At 41.8% G+C, this 12,273-nt stretch overlaps 1 protein-coding gene across 1 annotated transcript in view; it reads right to left on the reverse strand.

The window, feature by feature from the left end:
- Positions 1 to 12,273, reverse strand: part of LOC126281712 (O-acyltransferase like protein-like) — a 253,122-nt gene that overhangs the window by 194,165 nt on the left and 46,684 nt on the right. Inside the window, exon 2 of the mRNA XM_049980887.1 lies at positions 5,319 to 5,464. Within this exon, the coding sequence (XP_049836844.1) occupies positions 5,319 to 5,464 (146 nt within the window). The remainder of the gene's footprint in view (positions 1 to 5,318; positions 5,465 to 12,273) is intronic.

Raw genomic sequence — 12,273 nt, forward strand, 5'->3', positions numbered from 1 at the left:
GGTGCTACAGAAGAATACTGAAGATAAGGTGGATAGATCACGTAACTAATGAGGAGGTATTGAATAGGATTGGGGAGAAGAGAAGTTTGTGGCACAACTTGACTAGAAGAAGGGATCAGTTGGTAGGACATGTTTTGAGGCACCAAGGGATCAAAAATTTAGCATTGGAGGGCAGCGTGGAGGGTAAAAATCGTAGAGGGAGGCCGAGAGATGAGTACACTAAGCAGATTCAGAAGGATGTAGGTTGCAGTAGGTACTGGGAGATGAAGCAGCTTGCACAGGATAGAGTAGCATGGAGAGCTGCATCAAACCAGTCTCAGGACTGAAGACAACAACAAATATATATATATATATATATATATATATATATATATATATATATATATATATATATATATATATATATATATATATATATATATTACATTTCATGAGGTTTGTGAAAATTCAAAACAGTAAGTGGAGTCATATGATGAATCAATACCACCAAAACAATTTTCAGCAATCGTTGAGTAAGTGTCCACCTCCTTACAGAGAAGGAATGCGTGGTAATGTACAATATCTGAATAATCGTCATTCTGCTGATGACGCTACGCTGTTTGTCTACAGTGCAGATGAAGTTTAACAACGAATGGAAGAGCTCAGAGCAACAAAATAGGCCTGAAAACAATTTCAGTAACCAAATACGTACATAAGAAAGTAGCATAAAATTAGCAATGAAGTGATGGAGCAAGCTGTTCGAGGTTTTGTGTTTAGAACACCTCAATGGAAAGCAATAGAAATAAATTGAAGAGCAAAAATGGCTTGCAATGATTTTGGTAAACTAAATAGTTTCCTTTACTAAGCTTCCGATGTGACTAAACGAAAGTTTTTGACCGTGAATATACTAGTTTTGATCTACGGCTGAAAGACATGGACTTTCATTGCAAAAATCATTCAAAAATTGAGGAATGGTTGCCAAAAAACGCAAAAAACAAAAAAAAAATGATCAGCAGACAATAAAGTGGAGTACAAGATTTAATTATGAGTGCAATGAAATTAGATTGAGGTATGTAGGGTATGTAGCCAGGCAAGTGGATGGAATATGGATGGAGGAAGTTGTTTATTGGATTCCGGGATATGGGAGAAATTGGAACTCAATTAAATGACGACTTGATCGAAAAGTTTACATTCAGTAACTACTCAGTATTTGATAATTAAGTCATGGCGACTTGTAATCACACGTACACAATTGCGTCGCAAGCGGCTGGTTTGTAGTTTGCTAACCCATGCTTATTTACCGGAACATTTTTGCTTCTACTGTTGCATATTTTACCTCTTGTCAGTTTTCGGTATTAATTATTGTACTGCGTACCGTCCAGAGTGTTTGACAGTCAATTAATTTACACTGAATCAATGTAACTTGATCAGTTGTCTTGCAGTTTGTTTTATGTGGCTCCTCTCCCCTTTTCTGTTTTGTTTTGGTGTATGTTTGTGGGGGCGGGAGGAGAGAGAGAGAGAGAGAGAGAGAGAGACTATTTAACGATGTGTTGTGTAGCAAGGATGGCAGCATGGTGCTTTAAATACCAAATGCCAAATAAAGAAACGAAAAAAGGTATCCATTGCTACAAATCGCACCACCAAGAAAGAGTTCTGTGACGTAAACGAAAGTTGATAGTCATGTCTCTACATCTGAAGAAGGATGTCTATTCAGATTTTGCGCCAGTAGCGCAAAAGTGGCGCTAGTAACGCCAATATGAGGATACAGTTAAGGTTTGCTTTAAATACGTGTTGTAACGGTCGTGAGCGTTAGTTACCGTTGAGACTGGACGTGGTGAGTTCTTGGTAGTCAAGAATGCCTTTAAGGCGACGATGAAGCCATTATCAGCACCTCAGTGAGTTTGAACGATATCGTGCAACAGGACTATGAGAAACTGGATGTTACTTCTGCAGTATTGCAGAAAGACTTTGCAGGATTGCGTAGCCACTGTACACGATCGCTGGCAGCTGTGGTCACCGGAATGTACGTTCGCAAGAAGACCGAGCTTCGGAGGCCACTACCGAGAAGGAAAACCATCGAGTTCTGCTTACGGCTGTGGCGCATCGTACTGCATTTGCAGCAGCAGTTTGAGCTGCAGTTGACACCACAGTGACGCAACGAACTGTAACAAGTTGGTTACGTCAAGGACAGCTCCGAGCCAGATGCCCTGTAGCGAGCATTTCACTGACCTCGAACCACGGCCATTTGCGACTCCAGTGGTGTCAAGCGAGAGCTCACTGGAGACCAGGGTGGAGCACCGTTGTCTTTTCTGATTAAAGCTGGTGCTGTCTCGACGCGAGTGATGACCATGTGTTGGTTAGGAGGAAGCCAGTCGAGGGCCGGCAACCAACCTGTCAGTTTGCCAGACACACTAGATGTACACCTAGAGTTATGGTCTCGGGTGCTGTTTTGTATGCCGGCAGGAGCGATCTCGTGGTTATCTCACGCACCTTGATTGCAAATTTGTAGGTCAATCTGGCGATTAGACCTGTTGTGCTGCTATTCATGAACAGTATTCCAGGCGGTGTTTTCCAACAGTACAACGCTCGCGCACCTGCCGCTGTTGTACCCCAAGATGCTCTACAGAAGTGTCGACATGTTGTGTTGACCTCCTCTATCACCAGATCTGTCTCCAATCGAGCACTTATGGGACACCATCGGATGACAACTCGAGCGTCATCCAAACGAGTATTAATCGTCCCTGTATTGACCGGCCTAGTGCAACAGATATGGAACTCCATTCCACAAACTGCCATCCAGCACCTGTAAAACACAATGCAGGCAGGTTTGCATGGTTGCTTCGTTCTAGCAGTTCACCGGTAGTTATTGCGGAAGCATTTCACATATGCAGTGGTTTATCTCACGCTTACATTAACCTGTGATCTTGCAATATTGATCACCTATACATATGTTTTTGGATAGGATCCGCCTTTAGCAAAACACAGTTTAGTTTTTTAACCCAAACATGTTTCACTGCAGTTGCAGCATCCTCAGTGGGCTTTTATTTTACATCTGTTAAAGATAAAGAACGTTCTTTGTTGTTTTGTATACATGCAGCTATTAGTTTTTAAAAAATGTAATTACAGATATTTGAAAAAAAAACACATAAATTATGAAAAATTCATACCTTTTTACCACATGGTGTGGTTTTACTGACTTGTGTTTCTACAGTGACTGTTTGTTCCACAGTTTGTCATCTGCAACCACTTATACCTTAAAGTAGATAAATTGTTTGAGCCAAAAATTACGATTTGAAGAACTATGTTATTACTATGCCTGAAATTATTTAATTCAATGTGTGTGTGTGTGTGTGTGTGTGTGTGTGTGTGTGTGTGTGTGTGTTAAAATAGAGTTTCACTTACACTTTTTTCGTCTTCATCACTGTCAAACACTGAATATTGGGTTGTCACTGCCACTGTCGCTGTCACTCACTGTTTCACTGTTTATCAGCTGTAAAAACAAAACATGGCTGGCAGCGGAACAGCTGGAGGTGTAAAAACAAGATGGCTGACAGTGGAACAGTTGAAGGTGTTCCTGGCGGTTATTTTGAACCTTTCAGAGGTGACTGTGTTTATTTTTTTGTGGTTTTTTTTGTGTGTGGTGTGTGGGGGAGAGTGGTTAAGATCTCTATAGGTTGGTTTTGTCTGTTAATTCTTTGAGGGCAGAGAACAGAGTGCCATTGCAGAGAGCTGTGTATTCATTTATCATTTGTTTGCCTTCCACTATGGCTTTTTGTATCTGGTAATTTTCTTCGATTATCAGTTTTTGTGAGGGGCTGTTGCTGCATTTGAGAATTTTCAAATCCGTATTGATGTTTGTTGGGCTATGTTTTTTGTCCATGAGGTGTTCAGCAAATGTGGAATGACAACTGTTACTTTTTAATGCTCTTTTGTGTTCTGTATATCTGGTATTAAAAAGTAACAGCTGTCATTCCACATTTGCTGAACACCTCATGGACAAAAAACATAGCCCAACAAACATCAATACGGATTTGAAAATTCTCAAATGCAGCAACAGCCCCTCACAAAAACTGATAATCGAAGAAAATTACCAGATACAAAAAGCCATAGTGGAAGGCAAACAAATGATAAATGAATACACAGCTCTCTGCAATGGCACTCTGTTCTCTGCTCTCAAAGAATTAACAGACAAAACCAACCTATAGAGATCTTAACCACTCTCCCCCACACACCACACACAAAAAAAACCACAAAAAAATAAACACAGTCACCTCTGAAAGGTTCAAAATAACCGCCAGGAACACCTTCAACTGTTCCACTGTCAGCCATCTTGTTTTTACACCTCCAGCTGTTCCGCTGCCAGCCATGTTTTGTTTTTACAGCTGATAAACAGTGAAACAGTGAGTGACAGCGACAGTGGCAGTGACAACCCAATATTCAGTGTTTGACAGTGATGAAGACGAAAAAAGTGTAAGTGAAACTCTATTTAAACACACACACACACACACACACACACACACACACACACACACACACACACACATTGAATTAAATAATTTCAGGCATAGTAATAACATAGTTCTTCAAATCGTAATTTTTGGCTCAAACAATTTATCTACTTTAAGGTATAAGTGGTTGCAGATGACAAACTGTGGAACAAACAGTCACTGTAGAAACACAAGTCAGTAAAACCACACCATGTGGTAAAAAGGTATGAATTTTTCATAATTTATGTGTTTTTTTTTCAAATATCTGTAATTACATTTTTTAAAAACTAATAGCTGCATGTATACAAAACAACAAAGAACGTTCTTTATCTTTAACAGATGTAAAATAAAAGCCCACTGAGGATGCTGCAACTGCAGTGAAACATGTTTGGGTTAAAAAACAAAACTGTGTTTTGCTAAAGGCGGACCCTATCCAAAAACATATGTATTGTTAAAGCAAACACGGAAGAAAAGAGCTTCAATACCAAGATGATTATTGATCACCTAAATATGCTACCTAGCCAAATGCATTCCCGGAATTTCATTACTCTCCATTAATTATTTTTTGATGTTGCGATTTTTTTGCGTTGATATTCTTGTTTAGTGAGTAACTTCGTGATATTCAAGTTAGAATCACAAAACATTACAGAAATGTGAAAAAGACACCAAAACATGGGAAGTGGTGGCCGCATAAAACAGAATGCAAGATAATCGAGCAAGTTACGTTGATTCACTATAAGTCAACCGATGGTCATTCGCATCGGACAAAGCAATCGAAACTATGGTTTGTGCTTGGAGTCAGACGCCCTTTTGCAGGTGACAGTAGAATTAGCATAAATGGCGTGTACTCACCGCGCAGAGCGTCTTCCGAGCCATTGCGCAGAGCATCCAGAAGGTTGGTGGCGTCCGAGCGGCAGGATCCCTCTGGCAGGGCCTCGACAGCGGCGTCGACTGCGCTTGACACCTCGAGGCTCACCAGGGCAGATAGACCAGTGCGTCTGCAACATTTATTTGTTTCTAATTAGGGCAGACATATATCATATCGCTATTTCAGCGAGCTAGGGCAACGGCCGTTGTCCAGCAGTAAGAGATTTGCATTAGTGGTAACGTAATTTTCCTGTCGGAGCAAAAAAAGAATAATATGGTCCCGTTTTTATAGGTGCTGAGGAAAGTAGTGAGGCCGCTGGTACCCCACTTTTCAGTCAGAGTCTTTTAAAATAGGGGCATCGTAGACTTTTTTGTGCTTCGATAGAGATATTTGTCCTCTCGTTCCCTTTTCTCCTGCTACTGTAGACCACGTGAATCATATGAAAAGAACCCCATGGGTCAGTAAAATTTTGATAGTTTACTTATACGAATTTAAATAACGCAAAACTAATATATACGCCAGACCCGATTTTACGTGAACAAAAAGTCTGCATGTGCTTCAGCACTGCAAAATGGGGTGTCACATGTACTGCGGAAAGAACCAACCGATTTGCTCCATTTGCCTAAGCTGGAGGTAGTGTGTAATGTTCAGACTTGGACCTTGTGCTGTGGGATACCTACAGTAAAAAATGGTTCAAATAGCTCTGAGCACTATGGGACTTAACATCTATGGTCATCAGTGCCCTGGAACTTAGAACTACTTAAACCTAACTAACCTAAGGACATCACACAACACCCAGCCATCACGAGGCAGAGAAAATCCCTGACCCCGCAGCGAATCGAACCCGGGACCCGGGCGTGCGGGCACCTACAGCAAGACGATCGTTCTGTTGGGTATGCAAATGGTCCTTAGCCCAAGGACTGTCCGAAACACTTGATGCTCCTTTTCTATCGCCAATAAAAACCATTTTTATGCGACGCGTTTTCGAACGTATTAGGAAGCGCATGCTGCCGCACGCGTACTGATACATGGGAACAATGCCAACGAACTTTGAGGAACTTAGCTGTATGTGGGCTAAACCTGCTGAACCTGAGGGAACCTGCGCTCGACAGTAGGCAGATCTGACCAACCAAGATCTGCAGCCTGGTCAATTCTACTTTTCGACGTGGTACACACTGTACGGATATCAACGAAGAGAGTTAGTTCCCGGTGGACGATAAATTGAGACACAAGCCTTGCTGTCGGTGCCTAATTTCGCGCCCACAATTGGAGAGTCCGTCCATTTTTAAGGGAAGCTTTTCGTCGCCTAAATACCAATTGACTGTGGTGAACCCTGACTAGTGGATAAAAGCAAGGATGAACGAAGGCAATCAACAATGATAACGTAAGTACTAAAAGAGGCGAATACCGTGCCTGCTATGTAACTGATACGGACCCACATGGCACAATAACGCTGTATATTGACGGGGAGCTGGTATTACTTGCATGTCATGAGAGTACAGAAATTTACGTTATCGCTGGCCGATGAAGGTGCTGGCCGTTGTTGACCGCGTCATCGCTATGGGGAAACGGAGAGGGGGATGGAGGAGTCACTGCATTTGTTAGACCCCCTAGGGCCGCTTCACATCGAGACGTGCATCCATATGTAGTGAACTGAAGCGATTTTCTTTACACTAAACTTTATGCGTCCTTTCACAAAAGACGCACAACTTCACCTCTGGCTCACTGTAGCCGTCGTGTAGCTTGTCGAACGATGGTGTTTGCTTTTGTTTGGTTTTGGGCGCTCAACTGCGCGGCCATCAGCGCGCGTACAAACCCCAAGTTTTATGTAATCGAATTTTTTGCACAGTCCAATCTAGCTACCGTCACGAATGATAATGATTATGATGATGAAATGATGAGGACTACACTAACACCCAGTCCCCGGGCAGAGAAAATCCCCAATCCGGCCGGGAACCTAATAAGGGACCCCGTGAACCAGAGGCTGCAACGCTAGCCACGACACTACGAGCTGCTGAGTTGTCGAGCGAATCAACGCCACTAGAGACACGGAAAACATATCTACTACTTTCATCTCGACAATCGAGAACTTCTATCTCGATTTGCCATCACCGTCAGCAGTTGAACGGGCGAGCTCCAACAGAGCAACAACTGAACCAGCTGTGTGCGTGCGAGAGACAGAGCGGGTGTCGAAAACATTTGCGACGCTTCGTCAACCTTGGAAGGAAGGACGATTGGATGTGATGTCTCGCCCACATTGATGTCATTAGAGACGCAGTACAATCTCGCATTGTGTCAAGGCCGAGGAAGGAAATCGGCCGTGCCCTTTCAAAGGAATCATCTCGGAATTTGCCTTGAGGGTTTTAGGGAAATCTCGGAAAACCTAAATCTGAATAGCCGGACGCGGGTTTGAACCGCCGTCCTCCCGAATGAGAGTCCAGTGTGCTAATCACAGCGCCACGACCGACAACAGCAGCGTTTGCAAATAGTTGTCAGCGCTAATAGAGAAGTAACACTGCGCAGAAATCAGCATGGGACATGCGATGTACGTATCCGTTAGGACAGTGTGGCGAAATTTGGCTTTACTGGCCTATGGCAGCGGCCGACCGACGCGAGTGCCTTTACTGACAGTACTACAGAGCATGCGGCGCTTCTCCTGGGCCCATGAGTATCAGCTGGACCCTAGATGACTGGAAAATAGTGGCCTGATCAGGTGAGTGCCGATTTCGGTTAGTAAGAGCTGACGGTGGGGTGCGAGTGGGGTGCAGACCCCACTAAACCATGGACCCAAGTATCAACAAGGTACTGTGCAAGCTGGTGGTGGCTCCATAATGGTACAGGCTGTGTGAACAGCGATCTCTGCTCGTACTGAATTGATCACTGACTGAAAATGGTTAAGTTCGCGTTGACTTGGTGACCATTTGCAGCCATTCATGGACTTCATTGTACCAAACGGCGATGGAACTTTTATGGATGACAAAGCGCAATGTCACTGGGTCACAACTGTTCGCGACTGTTTTGAAGGATCTGCACAATTCGAGCGAATTATTTGGCCACCCGTATCGCCCGACGTCAATCCCATCGAACATTTATGGACATAATCGATAGGTCAGTTCATGTACAAAATCCTGCATCGGCAACATCTCGCGATTATGGACGGCTATAGAGGCAGCATGGCACAATATTTCTGCAGAGGACTTCCAACAACTTGTAGAATCCATGTTACGTCAAGTTGCTACTCTACACCGGTAGTGATGGGAACAACCGAATGAAAACAATCGACTCGTTCGGTTGTAGTTTTATGTATCGGTTGAATTATTCATTCATTCTTTTGAGGGAAACTAGTCCGTGGGAGAGACCGAATGAAAACGATCTATTCACTCGGTTAGACTACTCACTCATCCATTGTTTTGAGTGAAACCAGCCTGTGTGAGCAACCGAATAAAAACCATCGTTCAGTTGGTCGGATTACGTATTCAATCGGTTGTAGCTTTACCGGACCGTTGGATTATTAACGATTTTTTTTCACCGAGTGAAAGCAGTCAGTGGATTCAATCGAATGAAAAGATTCGACGCCATTGTACCTTTGCATATTGATTGAATTATCCATTCTTTCTTTTGAAACGAAAACAATCAGTAGTTTTTCTGTCGGTTGAACCATGTAGTCAATTTCTTTTACCTGAAGCCGCTCTTTAGTGTTTTAGCTACTAATTCATTCTTCTGAGTGAAACCAGCCTGCAACATTTTCATTAGCTGAACTGAAACAGTGCTACATTATTGAATACTGACAGAGGCTGGTCGTAAGTTGAGACGTATCTCAGGGGTTTGCCAAAGTTAAAATGATCATTATACATGTTCATTTAATTATGAACTGAATGAAGTAATTTTTCTAGTCATCATTTAAAACTAGTTGATATACTGTTGCGGATTTAACTGTTACAGGTGCCATTAACGCGTAACTAATTAACCTGACGTATCACTGGGGTAGGCCAGCCATCACTTAAATTGCCAACCCCACACAAAAATTTCGAAAACCCCAGACACGTGGGTCAAATCGGATTATTTTCCCGGTCACAAAAGCCTGTAGACGATAAGCTATCCGATGGCCACGACGTTCCGCAGAGAGCGGGGACATGAGAGGACGAATGTTTCCTCGCTTGCGTTTCAGGGCTAACAATGCCAACAGGCGAGCGCCTCCTACGGATCAGCAGATATAAATTACACATGAGAGTAACTAGTATTTGAGAAAGCGCATTATAGAGACGTTCATGTTAAGACGTAGTATTAACCTGCGGTAAGGAACATGAACGTAAATGAAATCAGTTTTATACAGCTGACTGGCTAGAAGGCAAATGGCATTTAAGACGTTCAGTTGTCTGGAGGACGGGGCAGCGTCGCGGTGTATGCGATCGCCTATTGTAGGGGGCTTCTCATTGAATCAATAAAGAAGTATGGAAAATACAGTGTTCCAAAATTGTCTGTACAATCTTGATCACATATTACAGAAACAGAGAGAGGTAATACCCACTTAACAGTGTTCAGTGTGTTAAGGTGACCATATTTTCTAGAGCAAATTTCGGGACTCATTAAAACATTTTGATATTACGAAAAAGTCTGAATTGATCCTAATAAATGCGAACCATCACTTTAGTTTGTTACAAAAATTACATTATTTGTTTTATTAGTACTTTCTAAAATGGAGTGCGAGCAGGCACGCGCTATTTAACAGCGCTGTAAATTTTCTTCAGCATGTCTGTATTCTTCAATAGCTTTATGGAAATATTCAACTCGTGTATCATAACAATCGCCTCAGTCACTAACATTGTTTTTGTAGTTTCTGCAATAAACTATGTTTTGTCACTGCTCTAAACATTACTCATTTGGGAAATTACCTTTTTCAGTAACGGCGTACCGTTACAAGTGAAATAAACATACAATTCAGGATAAATTGTTTCATAATTGTTAAATCCGACACAATAAGATGTCACGAATTGCTTCTGAAAAAATTCAGAACAGAGCTAGAGAAACCGCGACTGTCACGAAAAAAGGGGGGACGATGTAACGGATGGTCATCTTAAATGCGTGCATCGTCTGTAGCATAGAGGTTATCTAAGCGATATTCCAGTTCCATGTCCGGCCTAGGATGTCCTTATTAAAGTATCTACTGCTGCTCTGATGTCAGCTCACAGTTCGTGCAAGTCCTGCCCGAAGAATAAGATGTAATGGGGTTCCGCAGGGTCTGGGTGTTAGAGCTGGTCTGTACAAACCATTTCACACACTGTGCCAACTGCTGGAGGGTGGTCAATCAACAACTCATATGGGAAAATAAGAAAAAAAACAGCTTTCAGTGGTCGCAAACCGGACCTTCCTAACTATCCCCATTTCTAAAATATACGTGATCAAAATTGTAAAGACAATTTTGGAAAAGACTGTACGCGCATAGAATATTGGCTTAGCGTGCTTGCTGCTCCGTTTTTAATAGACTAAAACGAAGACACTATCTATAGTTAGGTCCTCTTTTAATGAATTTTAACTATGGTTTAACCTATTTCCAAACACTCGAATTTCTACAGGAACGAAAGAAGGTCCATATTTATCCCACATAATTGTATAAAATTACCTCTGTACGCCATCAAATCTAGGGCCAATCCAGGGAAATGCAGATGTATTGCAGCCCTAGTTGGAGGTACAAAGGTGAGTGGAATGCTTGCCTCAAGGATATATGAAGAAGAAAGGAACCTTACCTCGTTTTAGCGACAGTTTGAATTCCGTTTCATTGGGAATGTGTGATGACGTCCACAAATGCCATTTATTTATGTGGAAGGTAAATATTTTGTACAGAAAACTACGTCACAAACTACATACGTACGCCCCACATTTTCAGTTTTACAGGTAGTGTCATAGCTACTAAAAATTCACAAGCATAAATTTCCAGGACTATCTGTATGGCGTTAGGAATCTGTATGGAACTAGGAGAGATTATTTAATATTTATTTGTCAGTTTTAAAAGCGTGTTACGTTACTAAGTTCTTCTCTTTAAATAGTTATTTTCTTCTTTTTAGTCTTGTGTGTGTGAAATTTTAGTGATTTCCAACATTGTGATGAGCCATGTGGTAAACTTCCGGTTTATTTCAGTTTCTCTTTAAATGAGTCAGCCAATATATTGCTTCGTCATAGGCGTATCTTGCGAGAAGACCGCGAACGTAAAAACTAGAGGAAGTCGAGTTGACAAGGAAGCTTAGCAGCAATCGTTCTTAAGCGCGAAACATTCGCGATTGGAACAAGAAAACAGGGAAATAACAGTGGTACAGCAAGTACCTACTCTCTGTCACACAACAGAAAAAAAGCGAGTTAATATTACATGGCCATCCAGTTCTGAACGAAGTTGAATGTTCGAAGTAAATAGCTTATCGCGAAGTTAGTTTAAAATCAGTTGCAAAATTTGTACCGAACAGACAGACCGACCGAACAATAAAGTACCCTCCGCCACACACCAGACTTGAAAGCCAATTAATATTGCAGTGTCATCTACTTCTTACAAAAAGCAACTACTCTCAGCCGCACAACAGAAAATAGAGATAGTTAATATTAAATTGCCGTCCAGTTCTGAGTTAAAGAGAAAGTTTCAAACCTTTAGCTTATCGGGAAGTTAAGTTAAAAATCAATTGCAATATTTATGCCGAACTGAGGCAGACAAACCGTAAAACAAAATACCCTTCGCCACAGACCAGACTCGAAAGCGAGTTAACATTTCAGTATCATCCAGTTTTGAGCAATGTTGAAAGTCTAGCGTTTTGGGAAACCAGTTAAAAATCAGTCGCAAAATTTGTAACGAAAAACAAACACACAAGAAACCGATCTAATAAAAACTTGTTAAAAAGTGATTGTTCACTTATATATACACAAACTTACAGTGCAACACCAGATATTAAACTTTTA

The sequence above is a fragment of the Schistocerca gregaria genome, chromosome 7 (genome assembly GCF_023897955.1).
Source record: "Schistocerca gregaria isolate iqSchGreg1 chromosome 7, iqSchGreg1.2, whole genome shotgun sequence".
In the NCBI taxonomy this organism is placed as follows: domain Eukaryota; kingdom Metazoa; phylum Arthropoda; class Insecta; order Orthoptera; family Acrididae; genus Schistocerca; species Schistocerca gregaria.